The 24,684-nt window shown below is 41.1% G+C and overlaps 1 protein-coding gene across 6 annotated transcripts in view; it reads right to left on the bottom strand.

Moving 5' to 3' along the window:
* LRMDA (leucine rich melanocyte differentiation associated) overlaps window positions 1–24,684 on the bottom strand; it is a 993,794-nt gene that overhangs the window by 439,237 nt on the left and 529,873 nt on the right. For all 6 annotated transcript variants that reach the window (XM_039872178.1, XM_039872182.1, XM_039872179.1 and 3 more), the window contains 2 exons: window positions 11,051–11,177; window positions 1,062–1,201 (listed from right to left, as the gene is read on the bottom strand). In XM_039872178.1, the coding sequence (XP_039728112.1) occupies window positions 1,062–1,201; window positions 11,051–11,177 (267 nt within the window). The remainder of the gene's footprint in view (window positions 1–1,061; window positions 1,202–11,050; window positions 11,178–24,684) is intronic.

Genomic DNA, 24,684 nt, shown 5'->3' with positions numbered 1-24,684 from the left:
GTGTGTGTGTGTCTTTTTAAATATACAACATTTATTGGCCTTCAGTATTTCTTACAGGTTTGCATTTCTACAAAATGAATGCTCTCAACTACATCCTTTCTTGGGTTACCACAGATTTTTACGAGTCTCGACAGAACAAATTCCTCCTCTCAAACCATTATCCTCCTTCCCCAATTCCTCCAAATTTATTTTCCAGTAGCTTTACCTGCCTTGTATTTCCTCCTTTCCTCACTTCGTCCTCATATTGATTCATTAATGAGCATATATCATAATGGAGAGAGAGGCAACACATATGAAAAGATTTAAAAAATTCACCAAAAGAGCATACAGAATCCCAAATGAAGAAAGAAAATAAAATGAATTTAGTAAAATGAGTAAGATAAGAAGACTCCCTAATAGACATGAATTTGGATCAGGTGTTTCAAAGCAAATGGTTTAGAAGTGGAGAGAAGAAAAGCATTTCTACTTGGAGCCCATCAAAGCACATGGTTGGTAGACACTGAGGCATAGCTTTTTGGAACAAAGTTATGGGCTTGTGGGACTTCTTCTTGAGACCATATATAAGCTCCCTAAATTTTGATGGGAAGTGCTTTCTCTCTAACCAGTGACTCTGACGCAGACCGCAGGAAGAGCAGGGGCCAGCAAAATACAACCCATGGGTCAAATCTGGCCTGCTGTCTAAGTAATTTTTTATTGGAACATAGCTATGCCTGTTCATTTACAAATTGTTTATGGCTACTTCTGCACTATAACAGCAGAGTTGAATAGTTGCAACATATGACCATATGATTGACAAAGCCAAAAATATTACCTAGCCCTTTATAAAAAAAAAGTGTCAACCCCTGACCTAGACTATCCAAATGCTTTTCGTGTTTCTTGGCTCCAGTGATGTCAACAAAAGGAGACAATGGCTATAGGTTATACAAAGGTGAAGGTTTAACATAATCATGAGGAGTCCACTGACATTTACCAAACATCTAATATACACCAAATAGTATATTATCCCCTCGAAAATGCTACTTTTCTCTTCTTTTACCATGCTCAACCCCTTGGATACTCACCTGTATCTCTTGTAGTCTTCCTCATCCTTTTCCAAGCTGACTAGTTCATTGGGACACGCCACATTACCCAGCAGGCTGAGGTACTCCAGAGCTGGTGTCACTTCTGCCAGGTGATCGAGCAGACACTCCAAGTCAGTGATGTGACAAAGGTTAAGGATCTTAGCCCAGGAAGAGAACAGGCTTAGCAAGGAGAATAGACCATAATTGATGAGAAAAGACTAGCAGCTGATGACTCTAGGCTGCTCCATGAGATGACAAGGGTAAGGGTTGAAATCATCTTTAACTGTGGATGTCTGACACGGCTGGCTTTTCACTTCTACTGTTGGATACAAAACCAGCTTTTCTCTGGGTAGGTAGGGCTAAGTTCAGATCACTTGAGAGAGAATTAATAGATTTAATTGTTTTATCACATTTTTCTTTCATTTATAGTTCTGGTTTGTTTTGTTTTGTTTTGTTTAATTTTGTTTTTTAATGATGAAGGGTAGAGTCCATGTAGTAAAATATTTTACAATATGCAAAACTTAATTTGTTAAGTATTTTAACAATAAAACTTATTTTTTCTAGCAATAAAGCAAAACATTATTTTCAAAGGCCTCATTAAAAATACATCGTTTCTCTTTTGAGGGGTGATTTATCAGTAACACATACAGAAATGGCATGAACACAAACACAGATTGGTCATCCTCTTATGATCTGAGAGCCTGTGATGGAGGTAGGTACTGCTCAGTGGCTTCACTGGTATCAAGAAAGTATTGTATTAGAAAGAAAGGAGAACAAAGCTAGGAAAAGACAAGCAGAGTAAATTAGGACAGTCAAGCCAGGCAGTTCAAAATGCATTTCCTGAGAATCTGGTGTTAATCTAATATTCTATGAAGGGAAAAACAGAAATGACCAAAGAGGGGAATGGTGGTGAAATTATTCCATAGTCCATACCCATGGTGAGATCCACTTCTATTCAAGGTAAACAGTGAGACTCTCTTCATCCGCCAAGCAAAATAAAGAGTGATAGATTCAGGGAATCACAGGTACTGGGAAGGACTAGTCCATACTTCATCTCCTGGTTTGAGTCACGTACAAATGAGCTGAACCCTAGGCAAGGTGATGATTTGACAGGACAGAACAGAGGCCATGACTACTAGGAACCTATAGATGAGAGGAGTTATCCAATGTCAGCAGACAGAATGGGGTCCTTGACGGGGAATAACAGAAGAGTATAAAGGTGCTAAAGATACAGGGGTGAAGGCAGACCCACATGAGTCAAAGACTCGGGGTACAGATTCCAAGAGTAAAGTACTCTTGAACCTAGGAAAGGTAAAAAAATATAAAAATAAATAAAAGGCTGCCCTTACTGTCAGGGTGTTATCTAACCATGGGATGCTAGCTAGATTTTCTTGTACTTCGTTGAAACTCACCAAAGAATGAACTCAAAATCCAACGAATGTCTGAATCCAGTTCCTAACATATCTCCCAATGGGTAGCTCATTCTATCTCTAACCACTGGCCCAGTGTAACTGCTTGGGGTCACAAAAAAAATAAATCATTCTTCTCTTCCACATGATGACTATTCAGATAGCTGAAGCTCAGACATCTTCCTTAAATCTTATATTCTGTAAAGCAAATTCCTTCAAGCATTCTTAATACACATGCTCTGCCACCATTATATGCAGAAGCAAGCACGGCACTCTGGGAGGAGCAAGACAGAGACAATGAGAGAGAGAGAGAACAAGAAAGAAGAGGGAAATAAATAGAGGTTCCAAGCATACACATTCACTACGGTTTCGATTTGCCAACATCATCCTCATTTCCCAAAGACAAGACAGTGAACACTGAAATTATCAATCCTTCAAATCTTTAACAAATAATATACAGGAATGACCACAAAGAATCGCTGCAATAAGGATGATGAGAATGGGGTCACGTGGAGTAGAGAAAGAAGGTCTCAGCAGGGAGGTAAGTTTGGAAGTTTAGGGAGTGAGTGGCCAGGAGTCAAAACATTGATGTGTTTCATCACTGAAGAAAACAAGCTTACTACCTTTTAAATTGAAGTTCAATTATCACAGTCTTTAAGAAAATCATTTAAATAAAACCAATTAAAATGACAGTGAATAATTTCAGGGGAAATGTGGCTTTTCCAGCAGGTCTTACCTTTGTATACTTCACAGTCATTGCCACATTAAAAAAAGAAGGAGGAGGAGGAGAAGGAGGAGGAGGAGAAGGAGGAGAAGGAGGAAGAAGGAGAAGGAGGAGGAGAAGGAGAAGAAGAGGAAGAAGGAGAGAAAGAAGGAGAGAAAAGAAAAGAGAGGGAAGGGAGAGGAGGAGGGGAGGAGGAGGAAGGAGGAGAAGAGGAAGGAGGAGGAGGAGGAGGAGGAGGAGGAAGAAGAAGAAGAAGAAGAAGAAGAAGAAAGGGCCTACCACTACTCTCTCTACTAGTGCTGCCTTTAGACCCTGACAGAGGCACCTCGGGGCCAACAGTGTCATCCAGGTGGAGTACCCTATGCCTGGACTCAGTCCCAGTCCTCGTTTCTCCCAGTAAGGGTTTGCTGCAGTCCACTACCTGACACATGGGACCCACCAAGTGCTCCAAGGAGCACTAGCACTCACACCTATCAGGTTGTACTGAAATCTCAAAGCCAGGCTCTAATTACAGGGCCAGATGATCACTCTTGCAGCGTTTCTTTTGTGAGATTGCAAGAGAATAGGCTATCAAAATGGTGCTGATGTATTGATTTGGGGTAATTCAAATTACTTAATACAGACGATGGCCCTAGAGAACCTAAGGGAAGCTCTTTCTGCTATGAATAGAAAGTCCAACCAAAACTTATTTCCTTGTTAGGGACACACTCCTTAAACCTTCACGTATTTTTGGCAAGATTTTCAAGCTGAAGAAACACTGGGCAACTGAGCTGGACTGAACTCCCAGTCATTTCTCAACATTTAGTGACTAGTGATGTGAAGCCTAGCATGTCATCCAGGAAATCTGAGTAAATCTTCATATGTAAATTTACCACAGAGCTAATAAAGCTTGTACGTGAGGGCTCCTTGCTTGTATGGGTCGCTTCCAGGGCCCTGAGAAAGGCTCTAGTAAGAGAGTCACGTGGTCACAAATTTTTGTAAAATTTGCAAAAGTAGGTTATTTAAACCACATTTGGTTAAGATCTCTGTATTTCTTCACTAGGACATCTTCCATCACATTGCCCTCTGAGTTGGGTGACATTGGAGTGACTATGAAAACTCTAGAGACTTGGATAAGAGGAACTTGTGAAAAAGTGGCATTTAATTAGGATTCAGGGGGATATATTTGTGTGATTTGTAGCCATTTCTGCGTCTAGTTATTACAACGGTACCAGTAGAAATGGCTTCCAGTAATGTTACTATCACCCATCATGCTGAAACAATATGTGAGGACAACATATAACTGATGATAAAATGGTTAATGAGTTTATCGATCAAAGAACATTTAAGAACAAGTTGCTGAGTGTATACACACACACACACACACAACAAATAACTGGAAATGTCCAAAAATCTTATAGCTCATATATGAAAGAAATGTGTAAAAGTTTCTTCAATATTTAATCATTCTAAAAATTTAACCAATAATTTAATGGTGAAATTACCAATAACGAGTGATGAAACTGAAAAAAATCCCTAAACTATTAAAAGCAAAAATCAATTTTCAATTAGATAAATTATCTTTCATTCTCTCTATAGAAAATATTATAAAAGTTAATTATATAATAAAGTTTTAAGGGAAATTGCAGGAAAAATTAGAGAAAAAGTTTTTATACAGGCATGTCTAATATAAAAAGATTACTTTTCTAAATATTTTAATATGTGGTATTTTTCAACTTAAAAAAATTTTAATCTCCTTCCATATATTTTTGTTCCAAGTAAGTATTCATCTTCATATGTAATTTTGCATTCGCATTAATGTAGTCTTTGCCTTTAAGAGGGCCTCCTCAAATCATGTCAGTTTCACATTCCACAAAATCTCCATCTGCCCCTGAGCAGAAGGCCATGGAGATGTGGATTCATTCGAATGTCTTGATCATTTCTTGGGCAAAGGGTCTGCAGGCTTCAAGAAGCTTCAGATATCCTGTGTCAATGAATCCAAGGAATTCTGGATTTCTGTAGCCTTGTAGTCTGCCTCATGTAGGGTATTGTGGCAGAAGCTATTCCATCTTCCTAAGCCTTTCAACTACCTGCTAAATGATCAATTAAGCTGAGCCGGGTGGTCTCCCCCAAATCCACACCAGGCAGGAATCCCTAGCCCCTACTTCGTGGACTCTCTGGACCAGAACTTTATCATTATGTTGATACCACCACTGGAGGATGAAATGCGAGAAAGAGTTTTAATTGGTTTCTCGGTCTCCTGGGTCAGCAAGGACGAGCACAGCCTTGTCTTGCCTAATTGTGAGCTCTGAGACAGAACTTGTCACATTCTTTTTTGTCAACTTGCATAGAAAATTAACCAGAGGCGATCAGAGGAGGGAACTTGGGGTCTCTGGCCAACCAAGGCCATCACAGTGGAGACACTGGCCTGGATTCTCCTAAGGGTTTGTTTTTGTCTTTCCTTTTTCCATTTTTCTTTTTTTTATTTAAAGCTATCTGGCACAGCTTCAATTCTCTCCAGCTGGATTCTCGGCACACACCTGGTTTCCTTCATCAAGTCTTCTCTAGAGTACTTGCCGTTTAGAATTTTTTCAGTGTTGTCTACAGAAAGTTGCCATTGCAGAGCCCAGCTGTCATGGCTAGGCTTGCCAAAGGAGATTTTCTGCTGGGCCCAAGATCAAAGAAACACCTTGTCTTGAAAGTTTGGAGCATGAGTCTCCTGGTGTCATGGCCAGAGTTGCACAGGTCCAAGGTGAGAATGGGCACGTACCCTCCCTCTGTGCACAACTCCAGGTCAAAGGGCAGCATCTATAACCACTGGGAAGATTTCAATCAGAGCTTATCCTAATATCCAATTTTAGAATGCTAACTGAACAGTCCACATGACATATTACCTCATTTTGATTTGCACACACGTCAGAAATATTATCACATCCAAATAACAATTAAGGAAACTGGGGTCAAAGTTCACACTGATATAAATGATGGTGTCTATATTCAAACCTAGAACCTAAGAAATGACATTTCCAGGGACACATGACTTGCCATTTCCTAACACAAAAGGAGAATCTTAAATACTAAAAAATGAAAATTCTTATATGCTTTTGTGGGAGACCATAAGGTACTGTCAGGCAGCCGTGCTCTGTAACTCAGTTATTTCCAATTTGGGCTTATTCTTGTCAAGCATCGAGTCTTTGGCTAACAGTAAAATGTACCAAGAAATTGTAAAGTCTCCGGGTGTTAAATTTATATATATATATATATATATATATATATATATATACATACACACACACACACACACACACACACACACACGTATACACATATATATATATAAATTTAACACCCATATATGTGTGTGTTAAACATATATGTGTATATATATATATAAATTGCCATTTAATCTTTCAAAAAATACTCTGAAATGTATATTACCCAATTTATAGATAAAGAAACTGAGACCCCTAGTCCAGCTTTTTGACTCAGCACACTTGTCCCCTTACCACAGCCCAGCTGTATTACATGTCTTCCTGTTGGCCTTATAATTCATACTATCTCTGCACACATATATTAAAGCATACAGGGAGACAGAAGATGAAGAAATGAACTGTGATTTTAAATGAAGTCAGCTTATCACCCTTCCCCCACTCATCCCTAAAGGGGAAAATGGACGAGAATTGTTTGATTGTGCAAAGGATAAATATCTATACTTTCATGACATCTCAGTCATTCCCTTATTTGAGACTGGGTATTCAGATGTGATATGACTGAGACCGTAACCAAGTACACACTTCTACTGGGGAAGAGCCAAGGATAATATATACATGCTCATGGTATACATGGCCCATCACCTCCAGGCCAGTCTAAATGAACCAAAGGAAGAAGTGTGAGATAAGCTGTGACCCAAGAGATAAAGAGGTAACCTGGGAAGACCAGGCTTTAGCCATACCAGTAGGATACCAAAGCTGAGGGCTGAGCGAACATGGAACAAAGAACTGATAGAACAAACATGGAAGGTCAAGTACGAGGTGTGCAGCCAGGAAGTGAGGCAGTGATGAACTGGGAAGAAATTTGCCAGATGCTGGGTTTGGGCTTTGGAATGCCTTTCATGAGCTTTCTCTGCAGCTGAAAGCAGGGCCTTGAGGGCCCAGGCACAGGACGCTGACAGCATCTTAGTTTCTTTTCTCGTGCAGTGATTGCCCTCCCCGCTTTGGGCTTGAGTCTGGGGCTGGAAATAAGCACACCTGGGTTTTAGACTGAGCTCCATCACAGACTATCTGTGACTTTGAAAAGTTCATACTCTCCCCGTTTTTTCATAAAAATAATTGTTCCCAATCGTACCCAACTCACAGAATGATATCACATTAAATTATACAAGTCAAAGAAGTACTCTAATCTATACTCTGGACTTGGTTATAATGTGGTCAATATGAGATCAAATAAGTTCACATGATGCCCCAGGATAATAATAATAGCAATAACGCTAACCCTTATATAGAACTTTCTATGTTACTATAACTTAATATATGTGAGATTTTTAGAGTAATTCTCACAACAACCTATGGGACGGGTACTATTATTGTCCCCATCTTGCAGAGGAAACCAAAACACAGAGAGGTTAAATAACTTGTCCAAGTTACACAGTAAATGATAGAGTCAGGCACAAGCCCAATAAGTCTGGCTTCAAAGCCTGTTGTTCTTAACCACTATGTGATAGTGCCTCCTGCTGAAAGATAAAAGAACCCACAATCCAAGTTCTCAGGTCCATAACATAGAGCATCGTACGAACATATTTAACTGGGTCAAACTCAATTGGAAAACTCTAGATTTGCAGAGTAGATAAAATGTGTGTGTGGCGTGATGAATAACCATTCTACCTATGCCAAAAAAACAAAAAGTTAAAAACAAAACAAACTTCAAAAAAGAACTGAGATGGAACCCCATCTGACAGCAAGCTTCCTAATATGTTTAAAACAAGATTCGATTTATAAGAGTTCATATTTACCCTTTCTGAAGGTCAACGGTTGATTCTAGGTTTCCCTTTATCATAAATATGAAGTAAAATCTTGAGACAAAATACCGAGGCCTGTGTGTTAGATTGTTATTGAAATGAGTCATTCTTCTGTATATTCACACCTCATATAGTCCCCTCTCACATTTGTTCTACATTTGGTCTATGACTTGCTTTGTCCATAAGACAGCAATGTCACATGTCAGGAGGGCTTGAAAAGTACTTGTACATTGGGGCTTTGCTCTTGGATCCCAAGAGAGGCCTGTGCTAGCCAGTGAGAGACATTTAGTTCAGCCAACAACCAGCTCCAATTCCAAACATATGAGCGAAGCCATCTTAGACCTTCTAGCCCCAGCTGAGCCTCCAGATAACTGGCTGCATGAGTGACCTAAGGCAAGATAGCAGAACTGCCAGCTGAGCCCTGCCCAAAGAGCTGACCCATAGTATTGTAAACAAATACATCTTTTTAAGCCACTGACTTTTGGGGCTAATTATTATGCATGAAAGCTAAATAATAGAGCTCAAATCTAAGCATTTCCTGGAGTAGCAATAGCAATATGGAACCCAGTAACCGCTGGAGAGCCTGGGGTATTTTCACAAGTAGGTTAGGAGAGTCGGTTACCTGAAAAAGTAGAGTCAAAGAATATTAGGCTAAAAAGACAACATATAAATTAATGCTGCTTTTATCTGCTCTCCATTCTATGATTTCTGGGTTAAGTATAAGGGGAAAGAAAGTAAGCCAATCTTCATGATCATATTAATAGCCCAGAGGAGAAAGAAGTCATGCTACATCCTGAGAGAGCCAACTATTACCTTTTGTACCAGCTAATAATGAAGTACCATACAACAGCACAGTGACAGAACTGGCCAGATTGACAGTTGCACATTGCCTTCTGCTTCAGTCCCTCCCAGGCCATTATCATTACTCCCTCAGCATCACTGCTACTGATAGGAGAAGTTAAGGCATGGAACAGAGAAAAGACTCAACCAAAGACAATTTCTCCGCACTGTAGAGCCAAGAGGCCCGCTAAGTTCTGGTGACAGCAATACTGAGGATAAAACCATTATCTAGTCCAACTTTTTCCTTTAAAAATGAGAAACAGGCTCTTGGGAGATGACTTGTCCAAGGCCGCACAGCTAGACATGATTAAATTGACTCATGAACACATGTTCAAGAACTCTAATACTCTACAGCAATGAGGGACACAGGATATGAGCACTGTGACCCAAGGGAGGAATCATATCATACAATTTCTAGTTTAATAATTCTTCTGTTCTTGACTGATTTAAGAGTATTGTCCAAATGATCACCTAAGACAGTCAAGGAAGCCATAAGACACGTTGACTCTAACAATTTTTTAAACAATGACTAGGAAACTCAGCTGACCAAAGGATAAGGGAGAGAAAAATCCATCAACATTTCATTATTATAAAGACTGATGTGTACTTATAGGCCTTTCCTTCTACTTCGATTAAAGGCCAATTAATAATAATCATAAATAGCATATTTTATACAATAAAATATAAACTTATGTCTTGAAGTATAAACAGCAGCTAATAAATGATTTTGCAAATCATTCTTAAATGCTTACATATGCATAAATGTTAAACTTAACATATGTATCTGGTTTTATAACATACTCTTGGGGAAAATGCCCTGATCACTTTTCTGTTTCTAACTTTCCATGTGATCGTGAACAAGTGATTAAACCACTCCAGGTCTCAAAAGTTCCATCAATAAACAAGATGATTGGATTTCAAGTCTGAAGCAATACGGTAGAACAGAAAAAAACTTAGGATACAGCCACAGCTGAAATTGAATTCAGGACCTGGGATCTTGTTAACTGTCTGGCTGTAGGCCTATACTTTACCTCTTACCCATCTAGGTGAAAGGAGTGACTACACCCTTCTCACAGGGAATGATAAGAATGAAAAATAATCCACTTAAAGTTATTCAGCATATGCCTGATCCATAGGAATGCTCAGTAAAGAACAGCCGATAATGATTCATCCCACATTTATTGAACCTCAGTTCTGTGCCAGGCACTGTTCTAGATGTGAAGGATACATGAGTTAACAATACTGAAAGAGCTCCCTGCCTTGCCCAGCTGGCATTATGATGGCATGAAGATCCACAACTCTAACATGGAAGAACTATGCGCTATATGCTGCAGAAAGGTTCTGATTCCACTCTCGGCCTCACTATAGAATCCAGAGCAATTAATTAGCCCCTTTTAGTCATATCCCAGGCTGGCTAGGTCCTCACGGACTTAAGAGACCATCCCATCACTCTTCTACCGTAAACACCATGAAAAGCAGAGCCAGGCCTGGGTTTCACACTTACCATGCACCTTAGTCTCTCCCATCTCCTCACCAGAACTGTTCCCCAAGCCTGCAGCAGAGGCTTCCAGAAACCTCCGTGAAGGCCGTCTGTTTAGCCGCATTACCCGCTACTTCCCACCAGAGGTCGCCCTCCCACACAAGCCCAAGCAAATAGTACCCAGCTTAGCCTTCTTGGCAGCAGTGACATTATTTTCTTTCTCTATTTTTATCTATTAAAAAGATTTCTTCACAGCCATAACTTAGATCTCTACACTAAAATGGAGCAACAGGAAGATATAATGGTGCATTTCATTTATGAATGACCTATAATAAATTACTCTGAAGTGTCCCGAGTGCCAGAAGACAGAACGCTTTGTCTGCCCATGGACTGTATTTCACATACTTTAATTTAGCTGACACATAAAACTCATTTGACATTTCGCAGGTATTTGTGTGGGACAAGGGAGGGGAGCTGGCAAGCATGAGGGGACCACTGCGGGGCTGGGCGGGGAGTGAGGGCAGTGGGCAGAGCCAAGGATATTTGGTTCTTGTTGAGGGTTAAGGTATGGAGCCTGGGTAACCCTGGCAACGCGAGGTCGTTCCCGAGCAGATTGTTGTCCAAGATGAGTTCCTCCAGGCTCCCGAACGCGCTCAGTCCTTCCAGTGACCTGCAATGACAAAGGCAACAGGAAAAATGATCCTGCACTAAATCAGGGAGGCCATTATGAGCCGAAATAAATATTTTAACCTTCCCTTTCAGGACTGGGAATAGTTTGGGCTTGGTGCCTGTCAGCAAAGTGAATGACAAGAATTAGTAGCGGGAGCCGGGGCGGGGGCGGCGGGGGAGAAGGGGCCGCTGGCACTCACCGCATCCTTCACGCATTGCCAACATGAAGGATGAGGGTCACTTAGTGAGTAGCCAGGATCCAAAACAAAGGGCTTCAGATACGGCCTGCAGGATAAATTTGTCAATGTCTTGTGCCTTCAGGCACCCAGCCTAGGCTGACCCTAACCTCCATTCCCAAGATAAATAACTCTGTCACAGTTCACCTTCATTCCCTGGACACAAATTTAAGTTGTCATCCATCATTCCTGCCCAGAAATATCATACCCCTCTTACAATAATAAATATAACTTCAAGTATCATTTCTTAGCGGTTCTCCTCTGCACAGTTGTAGGAAACAGCAAGGAAGGCTTCTCTTCTCTCCATTCACGGCCTTTGACTTTTTTTTTTCCCCCCCACTTTTTTCCTCCTTTACTAATCACTTAATTTGCTTCTGCCCAGTGTCCCTGTGGCTGCCCCCAACAGCAGGGCAACTGCAGAAGCACATAATCACTCCAGTCTGAGAGGACTGTTTCTTTTTCTTTATTTTTGTTTTTGTTTTTGTTTGGGACGGGAGCTTGGGGAGACAGGGGTAGGGAAGCAGTTGGAGGAATTTGTTTCAATGCTCCTGGGATAAGTTACTGTTTTAATTTATGGAAAGTGGATTTCTCACTTTATTTTTGAAAGAAGCGTTGAGTGCAGCAATGTAGATGTCTAGGCAGTAAATAAACAGGCATCTGAAAGAATTAGGTACCCGGCTCAGGGAAAAAAAGGGAAAAAAAAAGTATCAGAAAAGGAAAAACAGCCTTTTTTACACACTTCCCCAAAAGTTTAACTCAATATGGGCTCAGTCGCGTTGGGGGCTGGAGGCGGTGAGGGGCAGTTGTGCGCATGTGCCTGCCCTGGCACACACAGACGTTAATTAAAGAAAGCTGCCGGGTGGAGGGACTTAAACAGACACATGTACTCCCAGCTCGTTCACCTGCCAGACCCAAGAGCCGTGCTGAGCTTGCACAGGCTGACAGCTGAGCTACGACGGCGACCAGAGGGAGGACTCGCATGGGATCTCCTGGCTATTCTACAAAATGTGACGAATCAGGGAATCGTTGTCTACACTATTTATTCATTATTGATAGCTTGTATATTATACACACACACACACAGACACACACACATACACACAGCCCTGCTTGCATGTGCAAAACCTGCACATCTGGTGTGAGTGTGAACTTCAGCACCAGAGCTTTCTCGAGCCATCCATATCTCCCTTGTGGGGCCACTGCCAAGAGGACTCCAAAATAGGGAGTCAATACTTGGGAGGTATAATATGCATTGGGAATAAGTAGTTAAACCCCCAGACTCCACTGGGCCCAGAGCTCCACCAGCATGTCCCATTTCTGCCTGACTCAGGGCCCAGCACCCAGACGGTGCCTCCTACAACCAACACTACCTGCTAAACAGCAGAAGAGCAATACCAAAAACATTTTGAGTTAAGGTCAGTGGGGTCATCATGTTTCATTTCCTCCTCTTCGTTTCTCTTCTTCCTTTCTCTTCTTCCTCACATTTCAGGGAGGAAACCACAACTTATACACATGCAGCCAGGGAGGTCTGGAATTTTACCTCAGCTCCACCATTTCTTGCAGTATGAATTTGGGAACATCAGTTGCCCATCAGAACATCCTTGTTCTGTGCTGATTTCAGCTCATAGAATCTTATGGAGAATAAGTGAAAGAAGACTAACATGTTAGTTTCTTTTTCATCCTCCTTTCTTTCACTGATTTTCCTGGAAGCCCTGACATCTGGGGCATACAAGGTGTGCAGTCAGTCCTGCCTCTGCAGGGAGACCTCGGCCTTTCTTGAAGTTCCTTCCTCCACGGGGGTTAATAAGTGATGATCTGAAAATGCTTTTCAGAACTAGGCTCCGTTTACCACAAACGGAGTTGAGGCCACCTCCCATCAGGGCGCCTTATGGATGGCTAATAAGTTCTTTGTGCATAAACATCAGTTGGGCTCTGGTCAGAGGCAGCATCCAAATACACATTGTTCCCGAGTTATGTTATGCAAATATAATACTCATATCATGAGAATCAGCAAATGGTTGGCAACTGGCAAGCAGAAGAAAGCTCCCTTCCAAGAGTGCTTCAGGGGAGGCGTAAAACAAAATGACATAGCATGAAAAGGGACAAAGCAGGGAACACTAGAGGGAGTGCCCACAGAGACCGCCTTTCTCTCAGAGGCGGGCTCCAGGGCACAGCTCAACACTGGCTTCCAGGCTGAGACTTCAGAGGAGTTGGGAAGCTCAGGCTCTAATCCCCTGTCACCTGTCTGGTTCTGAGATTCCTTTTGCCATGTAATGTTATTAGCTGCTCAGTTAAAAGAGAACCATGTTACGTGGGGAGTTGCTAATTAATAAATCCCTGTCTTCGTGTTATCAGTGTTGTGTGCACTTGGTGATTTAATCAGCTAAATTCAGAGCTGAAGGATTGAGGACAGGAGGCAGAGAGCGTAGTGAAGAGTAAAACTGGAGAGGACAGGATTTCTGGGGCTCGGCTGGCATGCGGAGACCAATAAACAAACACCTGGACGATGGTTTTATTTTGTCCTTTTTAATAATTTTACTTTTGTTGTTGTAGCTGCTGCTGCTGTTTTTTCCTGGAAGGAGTAGGGTCAATAAATGATTTGAATCAATCTTTGAGTTCATATTCCTATATACAAGACGCCTGCAAATAGACATGTGCTGTTAAATAAAATGACGAGGCAAAAGGGCTTTAAGGTTCCACACAGATCTATGCTGTTTAATGGGACAGCTGTAGTAGCTACGAGGAAAAGATGACAAGATTGTAATTTCTCTGCTATAACCTTGTGTACAGACAGCAAAATGCACCCCAGATCCATGAGCCCTGGTGGAAGGGGTAGCTGTCATTTCGGGGTTCCTCACCAGCTTGGTTGGCAGTGGCAGCAGATGTCTGAGGGGTGGGCTGAGAAGGCGAGGCAGGCTTATCTGCCATGGTCAAGGCTGGAAAGGAAGGGCAAGGCTTCAGCCACTACTTCAGCACAGCCAGTTAGAGAGAGGTCTGCCCAGTCAAGAGACACGAAGGGCAGGCAGCGGGATCTATGTGCGGTTGGACCTGTGGCAGGTGGTTTGCTCTAGAAATCTAATCAGCACCACTGAAGCACACCATAGGCTGCCTGCCTCCTGCTCCACCAGCAGGAAAGTTGCTCATTACCTCACCCACAGGTACTATCTCAGTTACCTCGTACACAGGGCTCTGCCTGGGCTCCCCCAGGAACCGCTGTAGCTGCCTGGAGACTCCCAGCGCCTTTTCCAAAGTCATATCAAAATGACAAAACATCACAATGCATTCAGCTCCAGTGGATTCAAACAGAGAGAACTTTTAAGTTTCCATTGTAATTAACCCTATCCTCGTTAAGATAATTATGATCAAGCTTCCTGTCACAGTTAATATCCCAGCATCATTGCCCGTGGCTCACACACTGCCCTCATTAGCTTATAAAAACAGAAGCACTAAACAGGCGGCTGCCGCCCTTTTCAAGCTGGGCCAGTGGCTGTGAGACTTTATGGAAGGGCCTTGGGCAGAGCAGCAGGCCCCACAAAGGGCCACACCCTGAACCTCAATCCCTTTTGCTCCTGGGTGTGTGCACATTCAGCAGCCTTCGTCTTTTTTCCAAAAGTTAGCCTCTCGTCAGAATGGAGAAGGAGAAGGGCCAGGACCAAAGTAGAGCTGGTAGGTTTGGGGCAGAGGAGCTACTAATACATAGCTACCTCTTCCTGCCTCTTACCCAGCAAAAATCTAGCCAGAAAAAGCACCAAAGGATACCTCCAGAACCCCTGGTTCGACAGCTGGCAACCTTATTCCTAGGGTATAGGCTGTGATAAGAATTAGACTCCTCTCTCCTCAGCTTCCAGGCTATACCAGGAACAATACTTCTGCCTGGCATGAGATGGGCAGGAGACAGGGACACAGTTAACCAAAGACTCTAAAAAAGACGTGTGTCTCCATAGTTAGCCTCAGACCCAGAACCAAAAGTTAGGATGTTCTCAAATCAATTAAGAAAATAAGCTCTCTACTAAGATCTTTACCTACTCCCTCACTATATCTACCTAAATATCTACATATGTATTTTTAACTGAGAAAATGGGGAGGCCACGGAAATCCTAGAGAACTTAACCCATATGTCTGATGTCTACCATATTGGCTAGTCCTACAGATTCACAAGAGCCAGCTGTTGCCCCCTCTGTAATGTTTTTTCTGGATTATTTCTGCCTTCCCAGCTCCATCCGCTCCGCTGCCCCCTCCCCCCCCCCCCCCAAAAAAAAACTAATCTCAATGTAACTTCCATAAGACCTGGAAAGTTATCAAATGCACAGTGAGGGCTCTTGGCCAACTGACTACTTACTCCTCAGCCACAAACCTGTGAGATGCTGAGAGAAAAGCTGCCAATAGAATCACCAGGGCAAGACAAAGAGCAAGCCTCAGGGCGACTGGCCAGGGGCCAGTAAGGCAAGCCCTACGCTCCATTCTTTCAGAGACCAGAATGCCTCTTTTGCTTTACCCTGGGGCCAAGTGTCTGAGAACAAGCAGAAGGGACATTCAGCAAGTCTTCACCCATACACCAGTACTGTTTATTAAATATTTAAATATACATCCTTACCCGTTGGTAAATAATTGCTGCACTGAATATGTGAAGTGTCCCATCTTGTTATCCTGGCCACTCCCCAGAGTTCCCAGACCTTTCCACAACTCACCAGCTAAGTGGTTAATGCCCCTGACAATAAGGTGCCTCCAAGGATCCTGCTCTGGCCAAGATCTTTCTAATTGATGAAGGCAGTGTTAAATAATTTAAGCATCACCCTTGAGAGAAAGAATAGTAACATGTATCTGTCTTACTCCCCTCACCATGCCAAGTGCAGTGCCTGGCACACAGCAGATCCTTGGGAGATGTTTGCAAAATGACTTACTACAGAGGCCATGAGGAGATCTACAAGGACAGGACAAGCGACACAAAGCTATATGTGGGGAATGCAGAAAGAAAGAAGAGGAGAGTTGCGATATGACTGCTCACGTCCAGAAAATGGCCCAGCTGCAGCATAGGCATATTCGAAAGGCTGTTTGTCTAATACCATGAGAGGTATTCGCTCTTTCTGTCATAAAACTCTTTTTACACCTTATTTAAATGGTTTTATATATATATACTATATATATACTATATATATACTATATATATACTATATATATACTATATATGCATATTTATACTATAGCATATTACTATATGTAGTGCTATATGTACAGTTGGCTCTATGTATTTTCTACAATTTTTCAGTCATTCAGGTCACACATCCAGGATATATGTTCGAAAATGATATAAATCAACTAGTCTACATGGTAACTATATTATTGGTAGTAAATATGTCTTTTAAAAAAGAGTAGAATGTAGAAAAGACTCTGGGCAATATAAGACAGTGTACCCTGACATGGTGTATTCTGACAGTGTATCACATGTAATTTGTCAAAGTTACTCCCAAATCCCCATTGAACCACTGCCAGGATGGATGATCGCTGAGCTATAGAGAATAAAATTCAACGCTGGTACAAGAGATCTGAATCTAAGACCAGTCGAAACTCTAAGGTAGTTAACCAGGTGTTTGTTAAGTCTAAATGTGATCAAGTCTAAAGCCAACATACACCATACCTAATAATGCTAAGAAAACTGTTAAATATTACCCTAAGTAATCATGGAGAATGAGTAAGGAGCCAGAAGCCCAGAAATGGGTACTTAACAGTTCCAGTTATTTGAAAAGAAAGGTAAGATTCTTCAAACTTTATATTCATAAGTTTTTAAACTTGCCTGCCAGAAACTCGTATTTGCTTGCCTTAGGATGATGTAAATCATGTATCTGATCATGTTATCACTTTTACTTTTGCTACCAGTAGGCTCAGAGCTCAACTGTGACCGAGCTGTAAGAATGTAACACCCAATAGTCTCTATATCTACTTTTTGACTTCTCTGTCAAGGCTTGTAATTTTCTTATAGCTATGATATTTTATTTATCTATATACTGGTTTTTCGTTTTATTAATTCTTATAAGTTAGCTCAAATCCTTTGTAGAATGAGGTAGGATAGATATCAATTTAATGTGGCATAGATTCTCAAACAGGCAGTTTCTGTGCATTAAGGACAAGTTCTGTGCAACCAGTTTTTAATGTAGACAGTTGACTAGGAATAAAGGTGTATATTCCTAGTCAACTAGGAATTTAAAAATGGTTTTGAAAAGATTTCTAATGATATCCTTGTGACAGGAGAGCAAAAGTAGGCTAGAAAATAACCTTAGGTAGAATCATAACTGGTTCAAAAATATACCTGAAAACTATAATTAATGGCTCACCTTGTTCTGAGGGAAGGTTCTGGGGACTTTGGTACTGGTTTTTGCCAATGACTGAGTCTAGCCACTTTTATCACATGTATGGAGGCCAGGACCCTAAAAAGATATTCAGGAGGATACACTAGGATCCCAAATGATCCTGTTGGAATCAGCTTATTCTTTCAGCCCAATCAGATGAAATTTCACAATGTCTGATATAAAGACTTAAATGTAGATTTGAAGTTCAGCTACCTAAAAGGACCCATTTAAAGAAAAAAATTAAAAGGCCAATGACAATTGGGGAAAATATGTGCAATCTGATAGTCTAAGGTTTAACATCTTAACATGAAAAGAGTTTTTGAAAATCACTAAGGAAAAGCTGAAACTCCTAAGAAAAAATGACTAAAAGATATGGACAGAAAATACATAAAGAATGTAAATGGCCAATAAGAGAAATATGGAATAAAATTTCAGCTTCATTGGGAATCTAAAATATTCAAATTAAACAAGATATTTTCACTTGACTAGCAAACACGCTGTTTTCTTAAATCCTGGCATAGTCCTGTCAAAAGTTCAAGGTAATAGACTAATACAACTCTAATGCGGAGTGAAATTGTTATAACCATTTGAGATGGCAGTTTATAAAATGATCACCTTTTCATCCAGTAATTCCAAGAATTTATTCAGCAAATATCAAAGACGTGTGTATGGATTAAATATGTTCACTAGAGCATTATTTACAGTAACATTGTAAACAAGCCTAAATTCCCAATGATAGAGGATAATTGAATAGAGCTCGACTTACCTGTATAATGAAATACTATGCAGAAATTAAAAATGATATTGTAGACAGATTTCTACTGATCCAGTAAAATTGTCATACTCAATTTAGCACCTAAAATTAAGTTTTGATACATATAGTACACAAGCTAAGATCTCATGCATGGAAATCAAAAGGCATCTATGTGCTCTCCTCCATTTTCCCCACAAGTTTTCATTTGTACCATGTTTTCCATGTTGATGGTTAAGATTCACTAGCCTCTGTTCTTTCCAGTTTACAAACTGCTAATATGATATACCATCTTACACATAAGGACTTTATGACAATTCAGTACACACATACACAAACACACTTCAATGTATATATATACATATATATCTATATATCTATCAATTGATCCATGATATATACTAGACATATACCACTAACTTCTGGGTAATGGTCTTTTTATTCTCTTTTACAATGTTCACTAATTACTATATTTTCTATCATGAAGTATTTTATGATCAGGAAAAATTCCAGCAAATACTACTTTTAAATAAAACAAGACACCTTGCCAAACACAAGATGGATGAGCCGTGGATACAGAGTAAGTGTGTGTAAAGAGGGCTAAATATGAATCACCAGAGTGGAGAATGCCACCACAGATGCTATGCTGATCCTCATCCATTCTACAGGCCCCTAAGTAACTCTGCTTGGAGCTTTGTTTCGATTCTGGTTGCCAGATTCGAAGGGGCATCAGCACTCAGAAATACCACACATGGAGAATGCACAGGTGCTGAAATGTGTAAGAAACTGTGATTGAGACAGTAAAGAGTTTTTAACCAAAAGCAGAGGAGGCTAGTTGTTTCAAAGTACTACATCCATTGCATTCCAGAAGGCAGAATGATAAATAGTAGAAAATTATTTAAGTTCGGAAGAGAGTTCTTGAATCAACTTTTTAAAACTTGTAAAGACAGAGAACAGTTCACCAAAGGATTGAGCTGCCTTATGAGCCTCTCTATAGATTTGATGAGAGATCGGAGTCATGGAGAATGTTTAGAGGGAATTTCTGCATAGAGTAGAAGGTTCAGTGACCTCTAATATTCTATCCAGACACTGTGATTATCTGGCTGGAGCTCCTTTCTCTACAATCACAGTTAACAAGGGCTGCCAAAGAGCCACTTCTTCCCTGCCATTAAAGTCTTATGACTCAGCCTGGTGGAAAGAGGGCAGCAGGGAGTTCTAGCTCTGCCATTCCCCATCACACTAAACTCTTTGCCTCACTCTGATCTTCTAGCTGGGACTGTGCAAGTCCTCTTTAATACTTCCCTAACTGTGGGGACATCCCATAATTAAAAAGGCACACGTCAATACCCTGACTTCTTATAGCTCGTAAACCAGATGTCAAAGCCACGGGTTTTGTGTGAAATACACTCGGTCATGGTCATCTTCATAAACTCATAGACTTTTAAGTCCTAGAGAAATTTTCCACTTCACAGAAGGTGATTAATGCTCAGAGAGGTAAAGTGTTTTACATGAAACCATACATATAACCAAGCCACATCTAGAATCTTTGAACATATAAGCACAGTGTTCCTTCAAGTAAACTATTTTAAACTACCTTTAAATAATTTCTAGATGAGATAGAAATAGAAACTCACCATTGCCACATCCTTTATCCAAATACTGTGTGTAGCTTGGTAATCCACTATATGTCCTCAATTATAATGATCAACATAGATAGTCTTCAAATTCTCTTGCCTTATATCTACACTCCCTTCCTGACCTTCCTAGGAGAATTCCCTGAGAACTAATTCTTACAGTTTGTTTATTTTTTTAATGTGGCCTCATGAGGTTAAGTATGCATTAGGTAGAGCTGGGTTGAAATTTACCCACTAATGGTCCCCTTGAAATGTATCCATATTCCTTATTCATCCATTCATTTACAAAAACATATTGAGTGCCAACTCAGTGCCCAGTACTTCCCTTGTCTCTGGAGCTACAAAGGTGAATGTGGCACCTTTTACTGTTAAGTAATAGATACAAACAGGGAAGCAGTTAACAGATAATGCGAGGTAATAGGATAGATTGGAATGATAGGCACTATTCTAAGGAGTGGGAGGCTTCAAAGAGAAGATGGGCTTGAGCCTTATAAATCGCAATCCAATTGAATCCTAATCTCTTGAGCACCTACTTAAACTTTATGCCAAACTTGGTGGTGAAGGAACGTAAGAGTAACTTGATCCTGGCTCTCAAGTAATTGACATTCCAAAAACCTTATTTAGCACCGGAAAACATGTATGAGGTATCTAATTCCAATATGGCAGGTTCTGAGTTAGCCTATACATCTGGGGATGTGAAAGATGCCCAAAGTCATGGCATCTGCTCCCAATAGGTTTATCATCTACAGGAAGAGAGAAAAAAGGTGGACTTGAAACAAGAAGAAATCATAGAGGATGTATGTTATTAAGCAGTGTGGCAAGATGGGCTCAAGAAGTTGAGAAGAAGAAAAATAAGAGCTGTGGTGGTCACCTTTTAGCCCACCCTCCTATGTTTGTCCTGAAGTTGTGACAGCAAGTAAGTCCCTAAGGACAGGAGTGAGAAAGCGGGTACTCTCCCCATGAACACGCTAGATGCCTCCATGTCTTGTTCTCATCACCCTGCCCATCTGGCTGTCCTCCTCTCGGCGAATCTTTCCTGCATTTCTCCCATCCTGGTGACAGGGCTTGGTTCTGCGCTTTGACTATGTCTCTAAAATTATTTTGATTCACGGCTTGAGATTTTACAAAACCACACATGCACGCACGGAGCCTGTGGCTTCGGGATCTTGTTTGTTTTTAAGAGTCTAAAGAGTGAGTTTGTTTGGCAGGTTCTATAAATGGAGGTTTTCTTTACTAGGGAGATGTAAGGCAGCGGACATGGTGTGCTGCAGCCATGGTATGTGTGCATGTCGCCATGGGGGCGGAATTCAGCGCCTGGTGGGGGAGACTCCCACAGCCATTGGGCAAACATATGTTGGGCCAAGAACACGGCTCTTCAACCTCATGAACTGTTTGCTTGAAAGATAACAGTGTCTCTTCCACATGAGCTTTTCACCACCCTCCATAAAGGGAATTTTTAATTCAACAGATGGTGTCTGCTCATAGCAAACCAACCAGAAAAGGAGACATTTACATGGCTGGGCCTCAAGGCCCAAGGGACCCTGTGGGGCCCTAATCAAATACTTGCCCAAAGACCAGCTCCCCATGGGCAGGGCCCCCTGGAATGGAATCAGGCCAGGAAAACCAGCAAAAACGTGCCAACTGCTGACTCTGTAAGGTCCCAGTTGGCTGAAAAAGGTGAAAACATGTTTTCTGTCCCAGACTACAAGATAGCTTTATATCTCCTGCAGGAAAGAAGGCCCTGGGAGATATGGTGACCTCCGAATGGAGCTTGCTATTGGAGCCATTTTCTTTCTTCAAAAACAGCCCTAGCTCTGTGCTTTGCAAAACCTTTCAAAGAAAAACTTTGCAGGTTGTGCTCCATTTCATATAATGGCACATTCTGGGCCCTGAGGACCAACACCTAACAGAAGTAACAGTGGCAGGGGACAAAGAGGAGAGAACAAATGCTTGCAGATGTGCAGCGTAATGAATAAGAGGTTTTCCTACAGCTAAATGAAGGTTCTTTTGTCCTCAACCGCCTCTCTCGTTATTTGATCGATTCTCTCAGGGATAGAAGGTCAAGGTGGCATTTTCACAAGGAATGTGGTGTTCTGATGGAGACTATCTTGTCAACTCAGTGAAGCCAAACGCAAATGCAGTAAGTAGACACGTAGAGTAGGAATACTAAATCTGGGAACTCTGTTTGAGCTCTGTTTAAGTCTTGGATGCTCTGTGAAACCTTGGAAAAATAATCATCTAATCTATCCCAATGGTGGGAAAACACCTGACCTATACACTTTGCAGGAATTGAAATGGAGATGGCATGAAGTAAGGTATATGAAAACAAACCTAGATCAATATAAGAATGGTTGATACTTGAAAGATTATTTTTGGAAACAAAAATGTGCATGTTTTCTTTTCAAAAGAGGAAATTGGTTAGCTCAGAAAAGAAACCAAGTAGCTAAATCTCCGAAAGAGATTCTAATATGTATTCAGAATCATCTGACAACATGGGGAAATGGCAGCTGGGGGGACCCTCTGTCTGAAGAATGACCAAGGAACCTGATTCTTGTCCTGCCTTGGTCACTACCTTTCTGCAATGCTTCAGTCAAATCCTTGCCCAGCTCTGGTCCTCACTTTACCTTTTTTGTAAATTGGGGAGGCTGGACTTGATTATTTTATAAGTCCCTCCCTTTCCTAACATTCTCTGCTCTAAAGTAGGTAACAGGAGAGAAACTCTCAAATCTATCTAATGTTTTAATATTTCCTTAATTAATCATGACACCATTCAATAAAAAGTTTGATGTGAATGTGGTAGGCCATCCCAACTTTCATATAGCCAGAAATATGGAGGTCAGAGGGCAGGGTTGGAGGAGAGTTTCAAGTCTCAAGTATGATATCTGATTAATAAAAAAGACCTGGGAGGGAAAAGTTGGGGGAGAAAAGAATTCTCTGTCACCTCCTGTGTGTTTTCATCTCTCATAGCATCCTAGACTAGGGAGTGACAGGCAAAGTGACACAGTGCTCAGAAGGCAAAAGATAAATGTTTGATGAATTAGCCATTGGTAGAGAAGCGATGGGCTTTGTATGTGCATAATGGCCAAACTGCCTTTCCATGCTGATTGCCTGCCAAGATAAGAAGCCATAATGAATGAAACTTGAGATGCCCTGGACAGAAGTAGCTTTAATTTGACTGCTTTTAATAAAATTAACTATCAAAAGAAAAAGAAGAAAATGGCAGAAGGAAGAGGATAGCAGTTTGGAGAGACCAGAAAGGCTAAGAATTATATACAACGAGGTTGGACACTAACCATTGGTTTTTCCATTCACTGTGTTCGACAACTCAGCAGAGGAAGAAAGTTTTGCTTCTTTATATCTGTAAGTCACGAAAAACCCTATATGTGCCCAGTATTGTGCAGAAACACTTGAGATATGGAAATCAAATGGTCTGGCTGAATAGAGAAGTATCCCAATAAGCACAGAATGGATCATTCAATCATTCATTCATTTATTTCTCCATCAGCAAATATTTACTGAGCCTCCTCTACCCAGGCCCAGGGTGAATGAAACAGGTCTGCTCCCAGCCACATGGAGTCTGGTGGGCAAGTGAGTTCTCACTTTTTTTATGGAAAAGTGAGAACTATTTTCCTGGTCTAAGAACTCCTACTGTACTAGGTGCTCTCTGCCAGGCAGTCATGCCTATGTATCCTTGGACACTACCCCCACTGACAACTTCCCATTGCCACACTAACTACCCAGTTTTGGTCACCTGACCCTACATTTGTGTGTGGCTTAACTGAGTTAACTAAATAAACTCCATCGAAACAACATATTCCTTGTGAAAACACCAGAATGACATTCTACTGCCAAGAAAAGCTGCCATATAACCAAAAAGGCTCACGTTAGCCCTAGGAAAACTCTAGCTGTGCCTGTGAGTAAATTGCCCTGTGGACTTTGATTTTTTCCGTAAGCAAAAGATGGGTTCGGAGCAGATGATTTGCTCCATCTTTTTACTAACATATATTTGAGGCCTGGTATGGATCAGACACTCTGATAGGCCTGGGAGTACAAATATGATTAAGATATTATCCTGTTCTCAAGGGGCCCAAGAGCCCTTGAAACAAGGGCAGAAGTGCACAGCCATAACACAGTGTGGTTTAAGTGTTCCTCTGACTTCAAGCAACTTTAAAAGAAATCTAGGATTCCTTCTAATCTCCAAATGTCCTAAGATTAGTGTCCCAATCTCCTTTTTTCTTTTTTTTTTCTTTTTTTTTTAAGACGAAGTAAAGAATTACAAAGAAGTTTGGTTATCCAAGCATTCTGATGGTCACTTTCCATGATACCATACAGTTTCCTGCAGTTAGGAGAAAGAACCATATTCAAAATGCAACATTAAAATTAATTCTTTCCCTCAACTCCTTCTTCCGAGGGTACACATTTTTCCATGGCTGCAAAAGGAAAGCCACTCATTACTAAACAGCTCAGCAAGGCTCACACTATCTGAGAATATAAAGTTTTATGAGCAGGTCTCCTCTTCTCTCTCTGGGTGTAAGTGAGAATG

Source organism: Pteropus medius, unplaced genomic scaffold, assembly GCF_902729225.1.
Source record: "Pteropus medius unplaced genomic scaffold, Ma_sr-lr_union100, whole genome shotgun sequence".
Classification (NCBI taxonomy): domain Eukaryota; kingdom Metazoa; phylum Chordata; class Mammalia; order Chiroptera; family Pteropodidae; genus Pteropus; species Pteropus medius.
Note: the sequence above shows the minus strand (reverse complement) of the source record. Positions and strands in the feature narration are given on the sequence as shown.